This window comes from Setaria italica, chromosome IX (assembly GCF_000263155.2).
Source record: "Setaria italica strain Yugu1 chromosome IX, Setaria_italica_v2.0, whole genome shotgun sequence".
Lineage (NCBI taxonomy): Eukaryota > Viridiplantae > Streptophyta > Magnoliopsida > Poales > Poaceae > Setaria > Setaria italica.
In genome coordinates, this window is record NC_028458.1 from 58,897,799 (window position 1) to 58,919,806 (window position 22,008).

The window sequence follows — 22,008 nt, forward strand, 5'->3', positions numbered from 1 at the left end:
TGTGTGAGTGTGTGTGTGTGTGTGTGTGTGTGTGTGTGTGTGTGTGTGTGTGTTGCTACAGTAAATATTTGCTAATGATGGATTAATTAGGCTTAATTAGGCTTAATAGATTCGTCTCGCCGTTTAGCCTCCACTTATGTAATGAGTTTTGTAAATAGTCTACGTTTAATACTCCTAATTAGTATCTAAACATTCGATGTGACACGTGCTAAAAATAAGCAAAAGTAACCAAACAGGACCTTATTAGTCTACACTTTGTTGCCAACTAACTTATATCAACATCATGTCTTTTTTATTTCGTAGTGGACAAACTCTGGTATCTCAACAATCTGATATTGTGAAAGAAGTTGTTCCTACAAGTTGTACAACCGAAGGAGGTTTCTCGGGAGGTCCTGTTATCTGCAGTGGTGGCGTTTTTGGCGTGATTGCTTGCGGGCTTGAGCAGATTTCGCTCGCTATTTCCACTGAAACAATCAAACTAATACTGAAAGAATGGCTGATCATTGAAGACGATGTAAGCTTCAACTTTGGCTCCCAGCTTTTTCTTCACTTATTTTATTTATGTTTGTCCTTGTGCCTTTTTCAGGAAAACATAACTATTGAAGATATGCTTGACAGATTCAGGATCTAGCGCCTATTCATATAGGATTGTCTTGTTCAGTCAGAGCTGCACTCCTAAATTTCGCATGTTCAGTTTCAGCATTAAAACTTATTTCGATTGGGTTGTAAGAACCAAAGCCATGAAGTACGTGTACGGCTACTACAGAAAATAACTGTCATAACGTTAGACCATGTTGGCATGTAATCAAACTACGTGATTTCCACACATGTCCATGTGTTTGTTGTGATTGTACTGTAGTTTTACTCGCCTTTGCTGCACCAAGCACATTCACCGTCCTTGTGTGAGCATGGTTAACTCAAATGGTGAGTTATTGTCTCATAATAATAAACAAACACCTCTTGAATTGGAAAGAGTATCCCTCATCTATATACTAAACTGGGAGAGCGCTCGGCTCTGTTCTCGGACAATCTGTTGTTTCCATGTACGCTCTTTCCGGTTCCCAGATTATTTCGAGTGGAAGAAAAAATTCATCAGCCGTCCTAGTTATTCATCTCGTAAAAGAAAACTCACCGCGTTTATTATTGACATTGTTCTACTCCACGGTAAATTAATCATGTTGCTCAATCTGTGATCAATCTTAGCTCAGACATTTCTTGCGTTTTTTCTCGAGATGATAAATCGTAAAATGATATATATTCTGGGACGAAAGGAGCATATTTCAAAAAGAAGACTAGAAGCTTGATATGTCCGAGTGGTTAAAGACACAGACTTGAAATTGGCGCCTCTGTTCCAGTTCTTCGCACTTGACGGTTTGGATGCTGCATTAAGCGTTCCGCTTGCCGCCGCCCACCGCATCGTTTGATTTGATGTCAAGAAGGCTCCTGCCCCGTATCACCCCGCTCCCGCGCCGCCGCCGCAACCCGAGCTCACCTCCGATCACCCCGGCCCTCGCGGCCTCCGTCGAGCACATCCTCACCACCCGCTCCACTAACCCGGCCTGGCCACGCTCCTACCCTCCCCGCTCTCGGACGCGCGCCTCGCCGCCGCCGTCTCCTCCCTCGCCGACCCCGACCTCGCGCTCGCGCTCCTCGCCTGGTCCCAGACCCACCACCATGAATCGCTCCCAGGCCCCGCCGCCACCCCTCTCGCCCACTCCGCGCTGCTCCGCTTCCTCGCCCGCGCCGGCCGCTTCGACGCCGCGGAGGCCACGCTCCAGTCCATGTCGTCCCGCGCGGGCGACGGCGTCGTGGCGGCCGCGCCAACGCTCGCCTGCCTCGGCGAGCTCGCAGCCGCCTACGCCGACGCCGGAATGGACGGGAAGGCCGCCGAGATGTGCCAGCGCGCCAGGGAGCTGTACGGCGCTCTTCCCAGGGCGGCAGACTGCAACCGCCTCCTCAGGCTCCTCGTGCAGCGCCGGCGCTGGGAGGACGCCCGGAAGCTGTACGACGAAATGCTTGCCGAGGAGGGCGGCGCGGATGACTACAGCACCTGCGTGATGTTGCGAGGGATGTGCTTGGAAGGGCGGGTGGAGGAAGGGAGGAAGCTGATTGAGGCTAGGTGGGGAGCGAGGTGCATTCCGCATCCCGTGTTCTACAATGTACTGATCGATGGGTATTGCCAGCGCGGGGAAATTCGGAGGGGAATGTTGCTGTTGGGTGATATGGAGATGAAGGGATTCTTGCCGACCGAGGTGACATATGGAGTTATCATTACCTGGCTCGGGCAGAAAGGTGATTTGGAGAGGATTGGGGGTTTGCTTGGCGAGATGAAGGTGAGAGGATTGTCCCCCAATGTGCAGATTTACAAAACTGTCATTGATGCTGTGTGCAAACGCCACTCAGCATCGCAGGCAATGGTTGTTCTGAAGCAAATGTTTGCGAGCGGTTGTGATCCAGATGTCGTCACGTTTAATACTTTGATATCAGCTTTTTGCCGAGAAGGTCGTGCTCACGAGGCTGAGAAACTTTTGAGAGAGGCCATTAGGAGAGAGTTGGAGCCAAATCAAAATAGCTACACTCCTTTGATTCATGCCTTCTGCATCAGAGGAGATGTGACGGTTGCATCAGATTTTCTCGTGGAAATGATGGAAGGAGGGCATACTCCTGATGTCATCACGTTTGGAGCACTAGTTCATGGCCTTGTTGTTTCTGGGAAGGTAACTGAGGCCCTGAGTGTCAGGGATAAGATGATGGAGAGACAGGTGATGCCTGATGTCAACATATATAATGTATTGATTAGTGGTTTATGCAAGAAACAAATGCTTCCCGCAGCTAAGAACCTTCTTGCAGAGATGCTTGAGCATAATGTCCAGCCTGATAAATATGTATATACCACGTTGATTGATGGTTTCATCAGGAGTGGGAATCTTAGTGACGCAAAGAAAATATTTGAATTCATGGAACAAAAGGGATTCTGCCCTGATGTTGTTGGCTACAATGCTATGGTAAAAGGGTATTGTCAGTTTGGAATGACGGATGAGGCAATTCTATGCATGAGCAGCATGAAAAAGGTTGGCTGCATTCCAGATGAGTTTACATATACTACGCTTATTGATGGCTGTGCTAAACAAGGCAACATAAGTGGAGCTCTGAGTTTGCTTTGCGATATGATGAAGCGGAGATGCAAACCAAATGTTGTTACATACTCATCATTAATAAGTGGATATTGCAAGATTGGCGATACAAACACTGCAGAATTTGTTTTTGAAAATATGCAATCTGGAGGTCTCCTTCCTAATGTTTTACACTATACAATCCTAATTGGTAGTTTATTCAAGAAAGATAAAGTAAGCAAAGCTGCTGCATACTTTGAACGTATGTTGCTTAGGGGGTGTTTGGATACACCCCCATAAATTTTAGTACCCGTCACATCGGATGTTTGGATACTAATTAGGAGTATTAAATATAGTCTAATTACAAAACTAATTACACAGATGGAGTCAAGAATGCTCTGTTAGATGTTGTTCAAGGGATTGGTTTTCTGATGGATGGGACCCAAGGATTTCAGCATACATGCTATTATCTTCAGCCTCTGTAGGCATAATATGTTTGGGAAGGCACTGGACTTGAAAGATAAGATGGTTAGTAAAGGATACTCGTCAGACCCTATTACTTTCCTTTCACTTCCTTATGGCTTCTGTTTTGTTGGAAAACCAAGGAACTGGGGGCGCATCCTTCCTAATGAATTTCAGAAGAATGAATTTGAGACAATCTTTAGGTGCAAGATGTAGCATGCCGTTGACACAGTTAGCTGCGAAGTCTCTAGGATTATACAGTTATATGCTGAGGAGTTTCTGTCTATACAGAAACTGGAGAAGAGATTTGCTGGTTCTTGACTCACGGAACTATGCTTTGCCTTGATTTTGGAAAAAGGTCTAGCTGTGATTTGAATTTTGACTCGAGAAACTGGGTACTGAGAGGAACATAGCAATCTATTCTATTGCTAAGAGACAATTTCCTTGAGCACTGAATTACAAGACTGGTTGCTGTATTACCAACTAGCAAGACAATATATTTAGTTGAGCTCTTACCTGGAGGTACTAATCTTGATATTCGTAGATTTATTCAGTTTTGACTTTTGACAATGCTTGTCACAAATTCATTGCTTATTGCCAAACATTTCATGACAACTGACAACCAAAGTAATGCTGCTTTATGCATAATTTTAATTTCCCGGTCTTCCAGCAAATAATGTTTTCCATTCTGCAAGTATATTATATCAACTAGTATTTTGCTATTAGTGAAAGTCTGTTTCATAAAGGCAAAAGTACTGCCAGATGCTGCCTCATAGTTAGATAGTGACCATTTGAATCAATCTAAAGTTCTAGTGTGCATTTGTTTTTCTTTTGATGCCTGGTAAAAATGTATGGATATTTGATCAGCCTTCCAGACCAAATCTTGAACTTAAGCATGTATAGATATTTTCTAGAATATTTGCATATGAATTAATAGTCTTATGTTAGTAGCTTGGAACTATTCCTTCATTTACTGAGATGCACTATTTACAGTATAAGCTATTAACTTTTTACTTGTCCAATTGCCCAATGTCTTCTAGCCGTTGCTATTTCTCTAATTCATTGATTCTGCTAGTCTATAGATATCTCTTTACTGTGGTCTGCTTATCACTCACATAGCAACAACATTGTTTTATACAACATTGTCGTATAGAAACTGCCTATATGTTAATAGATACAATATCTGGAGATATATGAGAATTTTTTTCTTGGCCCTGTTGGGACAGCTTTTTTATGAGGAACTTTTCTCCTTCTCATGCTATTGTTTCCGTATTATCTGTTTGTCATCAATTCTCAATAGTGGTTTCTTATCAATTCAATCCTACAATTTTCTTATTATATAGCTGCACATTGATCTACTGCTAAACTTATTTTCAAGGTAAAAGTGGCTTGATTTTAATAATATTTACATCTGTTCCATAATAATACAGGGAAAGGCTGTGTACAAAAGACCCAAGTGGTCGGACCCTTCCCCGGACCCTGCGCAAGTGGGAGCTACGTGCACCGGCTGCCCCCATAATAACACAGGGATATGACATAGTGATCGATTGCTAGGGAATTATGATTGCAACTGTTAGATCTCAAGAACATTGAAATGCCTTGCTGAGCCAAATCCAAGCATCTATACAGCTGTTGATCTGGACACATTTGCTTCCTGCTTATGTTTCTCTCTAAGATACCATCGTACTCTTGGATTGTCTTGCAGGTAAGCAAATTGAGCTGCTTGCACATATCACTCAGAACTAGGTATTTCTCCCTGTAGGATATTAGCTTAGACATAATTTATACTTTGCTCATACTTGTGTACATAGTTGCTGACCAAGTGACCATACTGAGTTATACTGGCCATGCTGAACTACCGACTGTATCCCTCACTATTAAGATGTGCTATGGCAAACAGTTCAACCCTATACCATCACTAGACTAGAAGTACAAACCTTATGTGTCCAATCTCGCTCTTTTTGTCCAGAAGGAAAACTTGATGGAAGGCAGCTGAAATGGTCAGTTGCTTCACTGAAACGATTGGTTGATTCATTGTTAATTGTACAGAATTTCTGACTGATTCCTTCATTGCCTATGACTCGGATATCTATTGATGATCTACGACTGCACCATTTTTTTTTATTATACGGTAATGGAATTTCACCGGGTCGAACTCAGTAGTAGATGTGTCACATATAGAGAGCTGGAACAAGCCCGCGGCCACTGATCGGGCATAGAGCCATCGTAGGCGTAACTGACCATATGTATAGAAACAAAATAGAAATGACTTGGCAATAATTACTAGCTGGCTGCCTTGTGATATCAAGAACTTTCCTTGTACCTATCTGGGCCTCCCACTATCAGCTCGCAAGCCTACTAAAACAGATCTGCTACCTTTGGTTGACAAGATAGCTGATTATTTGCCAGGGTGGAAGGCTTCGTTGATGAATAGGGCTGGGAGACTCACGATGGGCAAGGTGGTGCTCACCGCATCACCTATCTACCACATGATTGTACTTGACTTGCCCAAATGGACTATCAAGGCTATTGACAAAATCATGAGGGGTTATCTTTGGAAAGGCCAAGACAAGGCAAATGGGGGTAATTGTTTGGTATCATGGCAGCGAGTGCAGCACCCACTCCAGTATGGAGGTCTGGGCGTGCACAATTTGGAACTGTGGGTTGGTCCCTGCACATCCGATGGCTATGGCTTGAAAAAACAGAGGGTTCTCGGCCATGGGCTGGTTTAGATATCCAAGTGTCACAATGTGCTCGTGCCATGCTTGAGATGGCTGTGCGCTCGGAGGTTGGTAACGGGAAATCTACTAAGTTCTGGTTGGATAGGTGGCTGGATGGCAAAACTATTCGTGAATTGGCTCCTGCTCCTTTTGCCATTATTCCACCAAAAGTCAGGAAACAAAGGACAGTGGCTCAAGCCTTGGCTAATCGAACATGGGTCTCAGATATCACGGGGACCCTCACAGTGCAAGTCATTGTGGAATACTTGCAGATATGGCACTTGGTAGATGGGATGGTGCTGCAACAAGACATTGATGACCACCATATTTGGAAGCTCTCTAACACTGGTGTTTACTCAAGCAAGTCGGCCTGTGAAGCTTTCTTCACCGGTGCTGTTTGCTTTGCCCCTTGGAAGCGCATCTGGAAGTCTTGGGCGCCTTTGAGGTGCAAATTCTTCTTGTGGCTGGCAATACTCTAGCGATGCTGGACAGCAGACCGGTTGGCAAAAAGAGGACTACCTCATCCTGCCACTTGCCTGTTCTGTGATCAAGCTGAGGAGAATATCAACCACATATTGATCTCTTGTGCCTTTGCAAGACAAGTATGGTGTTCTATACTGCAGATCCTAGATCTTGCAGCAGCCTCCCCTCAGCCTGATTCCACGACCTTCTCAGGTTGGTGGTCACGGGCTGTCAAGGTCGTCCCGAAGGAATTAAAGAAAGGTTTTAATTCCTTGGTGACGCTGGTAGCCTGGGAGTTGTGGAAGATCGATGCGAGTGTGTCTTCAACGGCATTTCTCCTAGTTTGACTCAGGTGGCATGGAATGTATCTCAAGAAGGCTATGTTTGGTGTTTAGCAGGAGCTTCAGGCCTCCGAGAACTGTTGGCGCGTTCGCAAGCCCCGGGTGCGTTTCAATAGGGTCGCTGTGGCTTCCGTGAATACCAGCTTCCGTTTCTGTTTCTGTTTTTGTTTGTAGTTTCTGGTGGGAGCGATTCCCCCTATTTTTTCTTTTATTTGTTGTGTTCTGTATTCGATTTTTCTTCTCCTATTAATGAAATGACGCGCGGTTCTCCTGCGTTGATCGAGGGAAAATGCCTTAAAAACAAACCAATATTGTATGTATCGAAATTATTTAACTAATACATATATTGCATTGCGCATCCTTGCACTCTTAAGATCATGCACCTCTATCTTTCTATTGTGTGGTAGAGTTGATTATTGCACGTGAAAGCCAACCTTCGGCGTCACTATGGAAGGTGATGGTTGTGGTGGGGCACACGGGGTTGCACTTGGGGCAGTGCGAGAGACAAGCCTCCTTGGTTAGGTAGCAGTAGGGCCGTGGGTTTTGGTTGTCACAATAGTAGATAATACCAAATAAATATCCATCAGATATTTATTGATATGATCTACGGGAATTTTGGTTGTCACAATAGTAGATAATACCAAATAAATATCCATCAGATATTTATTGATATGATCTACGGGAAGATAAATATGCTATACTTACCAAGAAATGCTGGTTATCCCACAAGCACAATTAACAATATGGACATAACATGCGCTAGGTTGTCTTTTCTGGTCCTCATATCGGATCAATTTGCATTCTAAAATGGACTGAACCGAGCACAAAAAATATCAGGGAAATTAGAACTGTGAAAAAAGTCTCTAACAACTTATATGAACACTCAAATCAAGGAGCAAAGAAGAAGAAAAATAAAAAAGGAGTGGCCCGTGTAGCCTTGATTTTTCATTTTAATGAATGGTTGGGAAAACCCTAATTTACTGTTCCCTAAAAAAACCTAATTTACCATCACCTATTCTTTTTATGCGAGAGCAATATTATTTATCAAATGGTAAATCTAGCAAGGCGAACTGCCATGGAGATGATGAGGTATCGATGATCTGCCATTTTAGTCGTGTTGCGCATTTTGCCTATTCATTTCTTCAGGCCACAATAATCGGTGCCTAATATAATGTTGGGATGGGTTTATATACTGCCAGGCTCAAGCACCACGCAAAAATTGCTCAGATTTAGCTTACAGCAACAAAATATTAACTGTTTATAAAAGCAAATGAAAAGTATGCCTATGTTTCAAAATCAAAAGAGATTCGAGGGAGGCCATAGAGAGCACATAGAAAAAAAAAACCAAATCATATATTGTAATGGATAAAGAAAATCATCAAATCACAACTTCTGTTCTCAAGATTTATTTTTCATGCTTCTTTTCTTCTTCCCATGAACTTTACCTTCAATAAGGGATGTGGCAAAACATATCCAGATCTATGTACCCCTCTACCCCATAGAGAGTGAGTGTGAGAGAAGGCTCTCATACCTCAGAGGAAGTCCTAGATCTAGCGATAATAAAGAAGAATGTTATGCGCCACAAGATCTTTGGTTGAGATTAATGAGGTGGGTTATGACCTAATTGCTCCTATATATCTTTGTATGGAATTAAAATCTCTTTACTCCCTCAGTATTTCTTTTTCCGATGTCCAAATAAAAAATTTAATGCAAATTAGTTCAGCATAGTTGCCCGAACGTCAACATAATAGTAGTTGCGCATTGTTTGATTTACTTTGAAATTAAAGATGCCTTTATTTTAAAAATATTTACATTTTGTTTTATAAATAACACACACATATCACATAATGATCGACTGCCAGGGAACTATGATTGCAATTGTTAAATCTCGAGTAAATTTCAGAAAGCTACAACTACTTGTACCCTTGTTACACAAAACTATAATTTTTAAAGTCTACTTTAGAAAACTACAACTTTCATGGCACATATATGGATGAGAAGTGGGACCGGAGCATGTAGCATTTGTGTGATTGACAAGTGGGGCCAGGCCACAAAAGTTGTAGGTTTTTTATACTTAACGATGAAATGATTGTAATTTTGTGAAATGAACTTTAAAGGTTGTAGTTTTGTGATAAAGAGCGTAAATAGTTGTAGTTTTGTGAAATTTACTCTATAAGAAAACCTCAGGAACATTGAAATTCCTTGATGAGCCAAATCCAAGCAACTCTATACTCAAGTATGAAACCGATGCTCTGGTAACTCGGTACTTCCAGTTGCAGCCACCGCCCTTCTCCGTACCTGCATAGGCAAGCCTCGCTTCATTCTGAGCGTCACGGAGAGCACGTGCTCGGGAACACTGGCATCCTTCCCGACGACGTCGACCACAAATTCTACAAACACGCTCGCGACAATGGACTTGATCTGCACGTAGGCCATCTCCTTTTCCAGGCACATCCTCGGCCTCGCGTGGAATACCGAGGTGTACCGGAACGGGCTCGCCGGCTGGAACGCGCCGTCCTCGCCAAGCCACCGTTCCGCGCCCAGTCATCGCCCCATATGTAGCCTCAAGCCTCCCCATGGCTGAACGTGACGGTCCACCCGCGAGTACAGCCGCATCGACTCGGTCCAGGAACCTGCCGACGATGAGGTCCTGCGCGCATGAACTCCGACCTCGCCTCGGCATCCCGGATCGTGCTCGAACGCAACCGTGCAGATGGTGTCGAACAAGGACACGGTGAGAGTCACCCGCACGTGTGGGCCCAATACCTTATCTCGCCGTCAGTTGGAACCCAGTCTGCAGGCAAAACACACGCCTACATTTCGGGCTCCTTCCCATGTCTTCTCCCACCCTCGTCGCCTCCAGCTCGGCGGCATATCCCAACTAATAAGATCCTAACGCTCAACGAGTAGAATAGAAGAAGCAACGACCTCAACAGATTATCACATCCAATCCCTTCGATCCAATCCATTCCTCCTCCTCGGCACCACAAAAATCCCAACAACTTACATGCTTTTACGTTCCATATAATCTCAACAGAACGCTAGCTACTCTATATAAACTCGATCATCCTACGTACGAGTACTTGATACACGCAGCACGCAAAACAAAGCCTTGATCATCTACATCATGGCGTCCTCCTACAAGTGCGTCGTGATCGCCTTGCTCGTCGTCTTCTCCAACCTGCAGCCATCCGCGGCAATCAGATCAGCCGACCCTGAAGCGGCGACAAGCACGCCGTCGTCGCGCCGGCACCTGCGCCGCGGGGAGCTCATCACGCGCAGCTGAAATTCTTCTTCACACCAGACTTCCCGTTCCTCCCCAAGATCCTCCTCGACATCTGCCACGCGCTGTTCCCACCCCCGACCCCGCCGCCGCCGGAGGAACGGGTCACGTGCCGGGCGCCTCTGGCGAAGAGGTTCGTGCCGGTGTGCGGGAGCTTCCTCACCAACTCCAGCGTCTCGGCGCCGTCGAGCGAGTGCTGTTACAGTGTAAGCTCGTTCATCGCTACCCCGACGCAGTTCTGCCTCTGCCATATCGCCAACGGCGACGTCGACTAGATGTTGCCGGCGCCTCTGGTGGACCAGGCACGCAGGGTCGGTGTCCTGTTGGCATGCACCGACTTGGCTGAAGGAATGATTTATCAATTCTGCGATGTGGATGGCGATATCTACAGTAAGTTCTTGCGCGTTGGTTCTTCCAATAATATCCGTGATCCTCCATATATAATATGCTTCAGATAATTATCATGTAAGTATAGGTCACAGGAGCCCCAAAACGGCCACGCGGGCCACCGGGGTCGAAAACGTGGGTGATTGTCCGAAGCTGTGAAAATCGCCTCTGGACCCGTTTTCGGCCAAAAAAACGTGTGCCATAGGTCACGGTAGCCCCAAAACGGCTACACCGGCCAGCAGAGTCGAAAACGTGGGGATGGTCTGAAACCGTGAAAATAGCCTCCGGACCCGTTTTCGGCCAAGAAAAAGTGTGCCATAGGTCACGGTAGCCCCAAAACAACTACCCCGGCCACCGAGGTCGAAAACGTGGGGATGGTACGAAGCCGTGAAAATCGCCTCCGGACACGTTTTCGGCGAAGAAAACATGTGCTATAGGTCACGGGAGCCCTAAAACGGCCACACCGGCAACCGTTGTCGAAAACGTAGGGGATGGTCTAAAGCCGTGAAAATGGCCTCCGGACCCATTTTCGGCTAAGAAAACGTGTGCTGTAGGTCACGGGAGCCCCCAAAACGGCCACACAGGCCACCGGGGTCAAAAACGTGGGATATGGTCCGAAGCTGTGAAAATCGCCTCCGGACCCGTTTTCGGCCAAGAAAAGGTGTGCTATAGGTTACGGGAGCCCGAAAACAGCCACACCGGCAACCGGTGTCGAAAACGTGGGGGATGGTCCGAAGCCGTGAAAAAGGCCTCCGGACTCCTTTTCAGCAAAGAAAACGTGTGCTATAGGTCACGGAAGCCCTAAACCGGCCACACCGGCAACCGGTGTCGAAAACGTGGGGATGGTCCGAAGCCGTAAAAATGGCCTCCGGACCCGTGTTCGGCCAAGAAAACGTGTGCTATATGTCACGGGAGCCCCAAAACGGCCACACAGGCCACCGGGGTCGAAAACGTGACGATGGTCCAAAGCCGTGAAAATCACCTCCGGACCCTTTTCAGCCAAGAAAATGTTTGCTATAGGTCACGGGAGCTCGAAAATAGCCACACCGGCAACCCGTGTCCAAAACGTGGGGGATGGTCCGAAGCCGTAAAAATAGCCTCCGAACTTGTGTTCGGCCAAGAAAACATGTGCTATAGGTCATGGGAGCCCCAAAACGGCCACACGGGCTACCGGGGTCGAAAACGTGGGCGATCGTCTGAAGCTGTGAAAATCGCCTCCGGACCTGTTTTCGGCCAAGAAAACGCGTGCCATAGGACACGGTAGCCCCAAAACGGCTATACCGGCCACCAGAGTCGAAAACGTGGGGATGGTCCGAAACTGTGAAAATGGCCTCCGGACCTATTTTCGGACAAGAAAACGTCTGCTATAGGTCACGGGAGCCCCGAAACGGCCACATGAGCCACCGGGGTCGAAAACTTGGTCGATGGTCCGAAGCTGTGAAAATCGCCTCTGGACCCGTTTTCGGCCAAGAAAACGTGTGCCATAGGTCACGGTAGCCCCCAAATGGCTACACCGGCCATCGAGGTCGAAAACGTGGGGGATGGTTTGAAGCCGTGAAGATTGCCTCTGGACACGTTTTCGCCGAAGAAAACATGTGCTATAGGTCATGGGAGCCCAAAAATGGGCAAACCAGCAATCGGTGTCGAAAATGTGGGGGATGGTTCGATGCTGTGAAAATGGCCTCCGGAGCCGTTTTCGGCCAAGAAAACGTTTGCTAAGGTCACCGGAGCCCTAAAACAGCCATATATGGCAATCGGTGTCGAAAACGTGGTGGATGCTCTGATGGTGTTCGGCCAAAAAAACATGTGCTATAGGTGTAGTGACCCGCAAAACGGCCGCACGGGCCACCGGGGTCAAAAACGTGGGCGATGGTCCGGAGCCGTAAAAATCGCCTACAGACCCGTGTTCGGCCAAGAAAATATGTGGTATAGGTCACGGGAGTCCGAAAACGGCCACACTGGCCACTAGGGTTGAAAACGTGGGCGATGGTCCGAAGTCGTGAAAATCGCCTACGGACCCGTGTTCGCCAAGAAAACATCTGCTATAGGTCACGGGAGCCCCAAAATAGCCACACCGGCCACCGGGGTCGAAAACGTGGGGGATGGTACGAAGCCGTGAAAAAAGCCTCCGGACCCGTTTTTGGCGAAGAAAACATGTGCTATAGGTCGCGGGAGCCCTAAAACGGCCACATCGGCAACCGGTGTCGAAAACGTGGGGGATGGTTGAAGGAGTAAAAAATGCCTCCGGACCCGTGTTCGGCCAAGAAAAACATGTGCTATAGGTCACGGGAGCCCCAAAACGGCCGCACAGGCCACCGGGCTCGAAAACGTGGGCGGCGGTCCGAAGCCGTGAAAATCACCTCTGGACCCGTTTTCGGCCAAGAAAACGTCTAACATAGGTCAAGGTAGCCCCAAAACGGCCACACTGGCCACCAGGGTCGAAAACGTGGGGGATGGTCCGAAGGAGTAAAAAATGCCTCCAGACCTATTTTCGGCCAAGAAAACATCTCCTATAGGTCACGAGAGCCCCAAAACGGCCACACCGGCACCGAGGTCAAAAACGTGGGGGATGGAACAAAGCCGTGAAAATGGCCTCCGGACCCATTTTCGGCCAAGAAAACATGTGCTATAGGTCACGGGAGCCCTAAAACGGCCACACCGGCAATCGGTGTCGAAAATGTGGGGATGGTCGAAAGCTGTAAAAATGTCTTACGGACCCGTGTTCTGCCAAGGAAACGTGTGCTATAGGTCACGGGACGGCCCCTTGGGCCACCGGGGTCGAAAACAAGGGGGATGGTACGAAGCCGTGAAAATGGCCTCCAGACCCGTTCTCGGCCAAGAAAACATTTGCTATCGGTCACGGGAGCCCTAAAACGGCCACACCGGCAACCGGTGTCGAAAACGTGGGGATAGTCCGAAGCAGTAAAAATGGGCTCCGAACCCGTGTTCGCTTAAGAAAACGTGTGCTATAGATCACGGGAGCCACAAAATGGCCACACCAGCCACCGGGGTCGAAAACGTGGGCGATGGTCTGAAGCCGTGAAAATCGCCTCCGGACCCGTTGTCGGCCAAGAAAATGTCTGACATAGGTGACGGTAGCCCCAAAACGGCCACACCAGCCACTAGGGTCGAAAACATGGGTGATGGTCCAAATCCGTGAAAATGGCCTCACAACCCGTTTTCAGCCAAGATAACATCTTCTATAGGTCACGAGAGCCCCAAAACAGCCACACTGGCCACCGATGTCGAAAACGTGGGGGATGGTACAAAGCCGTGAAAATGGCCCCCGGACCCGTTTTCGGCCAAGAAAAGGTGTGCTATAGTTTACGGGAGCCCGAAGACGGCCACACCGGTAACCTGGGTCGAAAACGTGAGGCCTAGTCCGAAGTCGTGAAAATGGCCTCCGGACCCCTTTTCAGCAAACAAAACGTGTGCTATAGGTCACGAGAGCCCTAAACCGGCCACACCGGCAACCAGTGTCGAAAACGTGGGGATGGTCCGAAGCCGTAAAAATAGCCTCCGGACCCATGTTCGGCCAAGAAAACGTGTGCTATAGGTCACGGGAGGCCCAAAACGGCAACACGGGCCACCGGGGTCGAAAACGTGGGCGATGGTCCGAAGCCGTGAAAATCACCTACGGACCCGTTTTCGGCCGAGAAAACGTGTGCTACAGGTCACGGGAGCCCGAAAATAGCCACACCGGCAACCAATGTCAAAAACGTGGAGCATGGTCTGAAGCCGTAAAAATGGCCTCCGAACTCGTGTTCAGCCAAGAAAACGTGTGCTATAGGTCACAGGAGCCCCAAAACGGCCACACGGGCCACCGGGGTCGAAAATGTGGGCGATGGTCCGGAGCTGTGAAAATCGCCTCCGGACCCATTTTCGGCCAAGAAAACGTGTGCCATAGGTCACGGTAGCCCCAAATGGCTACACCGGCCACCAGAGTCAAAAACGTGGGCATGGTCCGAAATCGTGAAAATTGCCTCCGGACCTGTTTTCGGCCAAGGAAACGTGTGCTATAGGTCACGGGAGCCCCAAAACGGCCACACGAGCCACCGGGGTCGAAAACATGGTCAATGGTCCGAAGCCGTGAACATCGCCTCCGGACCCGTTTTCGGCCAAGAAAACGTGTGCCATAGGTCACGGTAGCCCCAAAACGGCTACACCGGCCATTGAGGTCGAAAACGTGGGGGATGGTACGAAGCCGTGAAAATCGCCTTCGGACACATTTTCAGCGAAGAAAACATGTGCTATAAGTCACGGGAGCCCTAAAACGGCCACACCGGCAACCGGTGTCGAAAATGTGGGGGATGGTCTAAAGCCGTAAAAATGGCCTCCGGACCTGTGTTCGGCTAAGAAAACGTGTGCTATATGTCACGGGAGCCACAAAACAGCTACACAGGCCGCCGGGGTTGAAAACGTGGGCGATGGTCCGAAGCCATGAAAATCAGCTCAGGACCCGTTTTCGGCCAAGAAAACGTGTGCTATAGGTCACGGGAGCCCGAAAATAGCCACACCGGCAACCCGTGTCGAAAACGTGGGGGATGGTCTGAAGCCGTAAAAATGGCCTCCGAACTCGTGTTCGGCCAAGAAAACGTGTGCTATAGGTCACGGGAGCCCCAAAATGGCCACACTGGCTACCGAGGTCGAAAACGTGCGCGATCGTCCGAAGCCGTGAAAATTGCCTTCGGACCCGTTTTCGGCTAAGAAAACGCGTGTTATATGTCACGGTATCCCCAAAATGGCTACACCGGCCACCAGAGTCGAAAACGTGGGGGATGGTACGAAGCTGTGAAAATCGCCTCCGAACCCGTTTTCGGCCAAGAAAACGCGTGTTATAGGTCACGGTAGCCCCAAAACGGCTACACCGGCCACCAGAGTCGAAAATGTGGGGATGGTCCGACACTGTGAAAATGGCTTCCGGACCTGTTTTCGGCCAAGAAAACGTGCGCTATATGTCACGGGAGCACAAAAACGGCCACACGAGCCACCGGGGTAAAAAACGTGGTCGATGGTCCGAAGCCGTGAACATCGCCTCCGGACCTGTTTTCGGCCACGAAAACGTGTGCCATAGGTCACGGGAGCCCCTAAACGGCCACATGAGCCACCGGGGTCGAAAACATGGTCGATGGTCCGAAGCCATGAAAATCGCCTCCGGACCCGTTTTCGGCCAAGAAAACGTGTGCCATAGGTCATGGGAGCCCAAAAATGGGCACTCCAGCAATCGATGTCGAAAATGTGGGGGTTGGTTCGATGCTATGAAAATGGCCTCCGGACCCGTTTTCGGCCAAGAAAACGTTTGCTAAGGTCATGAGAGCCCTAAAACAGCCATACCGGCAATCGATGTCGAAAACGTGGTGGATTGTCTGATGGTGTTCGGCCAAGAAAACATGTGCTATAGGTCACGTGACCCGCAAAACGGCCGCACGAGCCACCGGGGTCGAAAACGTGGGCGATGGTCCGGAGCCGTAAAAATCTCCTACGGACCCGTGTTCGGCCAAGAAAATGTGTGCTATAGGTCACGCGAGCCGAAAACGGCCACACTGGCCACTGGGGTTGAAAACGTGGGCGATGGTCCGAAGTCGTGAAAATCGCCTACGGAGCCGTGTTCGGCCAAGAAAACATCTGCTATAGGTCACGGGAACCCCAAAATAGCCACACCGGCCACTGGGGTCGAAAACGTGGGGGATGGTACGAAGCCGTGAAAAAAGCCTCCGGATCCGTTTTCAGCCAAGAAAACATGTGCTATAGGTCGCGGGAGCCCTAAAACGGCCACACCGACAACTGGTGTCGAAAATGTGGGGGACAGTTCGAAGGAGTAAAAATGGCCTCCGGACCCGTGTTCGACCAAGAAAACATGTGCTATAGGTCACGGGAGCCACACAACGGCCACAGAAGCCACCGAGGTCGAAAACGTGGGCGATGGTCCGAAGCTGTGAAAATCACCTCCGGACCCGTTTTCGGTGAAGAAAATATGTGCTATAGGTCACGGGAGCCCTAAAACGGCCACACCGGCAACCGGTGTCGAAAATGTAAGGGATGGTCTAAAGCCGTGAAAATGGCCTCCGGACCCGTTTTTGGCCAAGAAAATGTGTGCTATAGGTCACGTGAGACCCAAAACGGCCACACCGGCCACTGGGGTCGAAAACGTGGGGGATGGTACGAAGCCGTGAAAAAAGCCTCCGGATCCGTTTTCGGCCAAGAAAACATGTGCTATAGGTTGCGGGAGCCCTAAAATGGCCACACCAGCAACCGGTGTCGAAAAGGTGGGGGACGGTCCAAAGGAGTGAAAATGGCCTCTGGACCCGTGTTCGGCCAAGAAAACATGTGCTATAGGTCACGGGAGCCCGAAAATGGCCACATTGGCCACCGGGGTTGAAAACATGGGCGATGGTCCGAAGCCGCGAAAATCCCTTCCGGACCCGTTTTCGGCGAAGAAAACGTCTAACATAGCTCACCGTTGCCCTAAAACAGCCACACCGGCCACCAAGGTCGAAAATGTGGGGGATGGTCTGAATCTGTGACAATGGCCTCGTGACCCGTTTTCGGCCAAGAAAACATCTCCTGTAGGTCACCGGAGCCCCAAAATAGACGCACCGGCCACCGAGGTCGAAAATGTGGGGTATGGTCCGAAACAGTAAAAATGGCTTCTGGACTCGTGTTTGGCCAAAAAAAAACGTGTGCTATAGGTCACGGGACGGCCACTTGGGCCACTAGGGTCGAAAACATGAGGGCTGGTCCGAAGCCGTGAAAATGGCCTCCGGACCCGTTTTCGCCCAAGAAAACGTGTGCTATTGGTCACTGGATGTGGCGGAACCGCCCAACTTAAGCTGGTTTAAGTGCGCCTAATCGCTGTCGGAACAAGAATTATCCGAAACGCACCTAAAACAGCATAAGTCCGGTAGTCCGTCGAGTGTCCCTAGGACTCCTCGAAGGATCCACGACGTGTCTCATAGCCATACATCAGGATAATATCCGCGATGGGATAATATCAACAAACATTACATTTTTACATACATAATTAAGAGGTACGAGTTATTACAAGACATAAGTTGAGGCAACTTAGTGATGCAGTGTTAGACAAGTTCTAAGATTAAACATAAATAGTTTAGGAGAAGATGCGTCGATAAACTGCTTTCTAGGGTATTGTGAGACTCAGGTCAATACCCTAGGGCTTCGGGGTCTCCTCCTCGGTAGCCTCCTGTGGAGCTTCTGAAAGATAGCCACAAGGGGAAAACCCTGAGTACTGGGTACTCAGCAAGTCTTACCCGACTAACCAATATAATAGCTTTTCTTTGGAATGCATGTCGGCCTTTGGGTGTGCTTGGTTGACACAATTTTGCCGAAAAAGTTTACTACGAGTGAGGCCTTAGTTTTATCTTTTATTTTAGTTAAGTCATTACCTAACCATTCTAGATGATAATAGAAGTAAAAAGCAAATCATAGCTGTTAAATCATACATTACTTGACAACAGGAGATTTTATGTCGCATGAGTTTATACTACGATGCTTAACAGCGATCAAGTGCATTCATAACCGAGAATTGCGGCGATCCGGATCTAATTATATCCTGCAGGAGAGTACCCTGATCACCAGCATTATACGACTGTCCAGGTCGTACTAACAACCTCTCAATTAGCAAAGTCAATGATTAGGAATACAACTACCCGGACCCAGGGATGCACCCCCACATGGGACCCCACGTCTGGCCTGATCTCCATGTGAGTTTCAGGCTACACCCCTGCCAATCTCCAGCACGTCAAGCGCGGGTACGAAGCATTCCTGATCATAGAATTTACTAATCTACTGGGCTTTACTGGTCCCATACCTAGTAAGTGATCAGATGCTTATCACTTGATCAAAAGTTAAGACATGAATCAGGCCTTAACCAGATTAATCTAGCAGACAGAACTACATCTCTAGCTTCTGTCTGGTTCCATATTCCAAACTATCCTTTATAAGCAATATGTATGACTTAAGAGTTTTCCTTAAGGTTGGTAAACCAAGCATGTAAGCAAGTAAGCAATTCTAGACTTGGGTAGTTTCTAAGATTTGAACAAGTGGCAAAGATGTCCTTAAACAAGGCATGATCATACACAAGAATAGGTTTCAATCAACTCCTAGACTTAGTGCATACATATAACAATTAACCTACAACTAGTCACATGAAATAACGACTCCAAAAATAGATAGGTATAAATGCACCGGGGCTTGCCTTGTTCGTTAAAAAGATTAGTAGAAGCTGACGGATTTGCTTCACAGGGAACAAACTCAAACACCTCGTCGGACTCCAAGGGTCCTTCTGAAAATTCCCAGTAATCTTCTGCCGGTGCTTCTGGATCTACGGCACATATGCAGGGGGTTAGAATGCAAACTTTTTGAATAGCAGACTATATAACTTTCCTTCATGATAAAGTTGCAAGCCAACAAGGACTATACGACTTATCATGATAAAGTTGCAAGCCAACACACAAAAATCTAAAAAGATTAACCTATACTTTTATTTTTCTTATTTAACCCTTCCTATAGCTTTTCTTTCAATTTTAGAAAAAGTGGTAAATATTTTCTAACTTGAAAATCTAATTTCTTATGGGTTAAGAATTATTTGTGATTGATAAAGGATTATTCATATTTTATATATTTTATAAATATTAAGTATTTATTTAATTACCTTAAAAGGAAGGCATTAAATAAATACCCGAATTTTTATTATTTTCCTAGGGTGTAAAAAATTTTAATGCATAAAGGAAAATAAAATAAGCCTAACAAAATTGGTTTCACTAATTTTGGACACTCCTACAAATTTCTGTGATTAAAATGGTGTAAACGAATTTAAACGAATTAATTTGCTAAAGGAAATCTAACTTTTCCCGAAATTCACCCGAAAAACTTTTCTTACACACCTACTCTCTACCCTCTCACACGAACTGCTGGGCCCCACGACGCGGACCCCACCTCTCCTATTCAAGCTACCCGCCGGCTTATTCTTCCCCCCGACGGGCCCTGTGGGCCGATTTTTCTTTTTCTTTTTCCTTTTGTGGCCCAACACTGGCCCACGGCCTTCTTTCCTTTTTCTTGTTTTACTTCGCGACGCCGGCCTGCGTTGCTCGCGCGCGTGACTCCCTGGGCCTCCACGATGCCAGCCCAAGAATTGCGCCGGTCTCTTTTTCTTTTTCCATTAACATGCGCGCGCCGCTGGGCCTTCAGGTCGCGGCCCAGCAACCGACCGCGCGCTGCCTCCTGGGCTTCCGACGCGTTGGCCTGCCACCGACCGTGCGCTGCCTCCGGCCTGCTTTCCCCCTCTTCCTCTGACGCGCGGGCCCGAGCGCTCAGCGCTTTCTTCTTCCTCCCGCCAAGACACACCCGCGACAGGGGGCGGCGCGGCTCGCCAGCCGGCGCCCTCCCGGCGGCGGGACGAGGTCGCAACACCAAACCCAGACCTACACGACCCCGTGCGTGGCAACAGCTCCCCAGGAGATGGCCGGAGCCATCCCCTGCACGGCGACAGGCGGCGATTCCCTCGGCCGGCCGTGGCTTCTTACGGCAACAGCTTAACCGACTCAAACGACTACTTCTACTCCATCCTAGGACCCTAAGGACTCGACTACAACTACTCAGGAAGAAAGAGAGATAGCGCAAGGTGGTTGTCACCGTAAGCGGGTGGCGCGACGGCGGCGGACAGAGGCGGTGGTGAGCACGGCTATTCCGGCAAGGATGTGGGACAACGACTGGCCTGGAGTGTAGCTAGGGTGTCTGTGGAGGAGTGAGTGAGAGGAATCGACGGGAGATGAGATGTTGCGGCGGAATTTTGCTCAACGATGATATTGGACAGAGGGGAGCGGGCGACGGTAAAAAGGGGAGGCAGTGAAACGGTGGCGCGGGAACAGTAAACATTCAAGCGTTTAACCCCGCGCATGGACGACACCGTGGCCTACCCGTAGGCTTGCGTGGTGAGGAGGTGGCCTAGCTAGTTGCCCTGGCGGTCGACCGACGATGGCGGCGGCGACACGTCCTGATGCTCAGTCACCGTTCTTCTGGCGCCCGTGATCTTTAGAGCTGACTGGTGGTCGATCTTTGATCCGACGGCCTCTAGCGCCTGAACCAAACCTGGAGATAATCTCAAGCCTGTCATCTTTTATTTTGGCCTTGGCTCGAGATAAACATCGAATTTGATTGAATTTGGATTTGTTTCTCGAGTTCTTCTGAACTTCGACTGAAACTGTTATTCAGTTTCGTCAGTCCTAACAGTGGTGTTGAGCTCACTTTGGGAACCAATTCAAGGACTCATTTTTTTTGTTCTGTTAATCCAACTTCTGCCTAAACATGCTCCACTATGTCCCAATGTTCCATTTTGCTCATAAACAAGTATCTCCTTTGATCTATACTGCTCTGAATTCGAGCTCCAAGTCGATGCTTTGCTGCTATTCAGACTTAGTAAAAATTCAGAGTTTCAGTTAACTTATGGTTTTGTGCTGACTTTGGGCTGGAATTTGACTTCCTTCCTGTTACTGATCCTGGCCAACAACACCCAAATCTTGTAGCCCAAAGTTCACACTTCAACATGGTATAGTTGTCCTGGTGCACTTGGTTGAAAAATTCTCCAGAATTTAATTTTGAAAACCGACTCTGCTGCTGCTTACTGAGCTGCTGTTTTCGGACGGTGAACAGTAAACGACATTTCTCTTTTCTTTTTCTTTCTCTGATTCTTTTGTAATATTGGGCACCAATTTAGCTCCAAATTTTTGATCCCATAATTCCAAATAATCTCACACTTTGTATTCCACATGGTTGACAAATTTTTCTGAATTTCAAATTTGAATTTCAAATTTCGGTCAAATTTGGCCGAATTTGAATTTTTGCCAATTGCTTTACTTTTTCTTTTGAATTTCTTTCCAATTTCTCATAGTGACTTTAATACCTCAAATGGCACTTATTACACTGGAGGCCGAAAACGACCACACCAGCAACCGGTGTCGAAACCGTGGTGGATAGTCTGAAGCTGTGAAAATGGCCTCCGGACCCGTTCTCGGCCATGAAAACATTTGCTATCGGTCATGGGAGCCCTAAAACGACCACACCGGTAACCGGTGTCGAAAACGTGGGGGATGGTCCGAAGCAGTAAAAATGGCCTCCGGACCCGTGTTCGGCCAAGAAAACGTGTGCTATAGATCACGGGAGCCACAAAATGGCCACACGGACCACCGGGGTCGAAAACGTGGGCGATGGTCCGAAGCCGTGAA

At 48.1% G+C, this 22,008-nt stretch overlaps 1 protein-coding gene across 1 annotated transcript; it reads left to right on the forward strand.

Moving 5' to 3' along the window:
• Positions 1–1,781: 1,781 nt before the first annotated feature.
• Positions 1,782–3,896, forward strand: LOC101785263 (pentatricopeptide repeat-containing protein At1g52620-like). The gene is made up of 2 exons (XM_012849189.1): positions 1,782–3,005; positions 3,867–3,896. The coding sequence occupies exons 1-2, from the start codon at positions 1,782–1,784 to the stop codon at positions 3,894–3,896; spliced, it is 1,254 nt and encodes a 417-aa protein (XP_012704643.1).
• The last annotated feature ends 18,112 nt before the right edge of the window (positions 3,897–22,008 follow it).

Bases quoted from the DNA above. Each gene is read 5' to 3' on its own strand.
- LOC101785263 (XM_012849189.1), top strand. From the start codon at position 1,782: ATGTCGTCCCGCGCGGGCGACGGCGTCGTGGCGGCCGCGCCAACGCTC. The intron at 3,006-3,866 runs GTAAAAGGGTAT...CTGTCTATACAG, and splicing joins TTGTTGGCTACAATGCTATG to AAACTGGAGAAGAGATTTGC.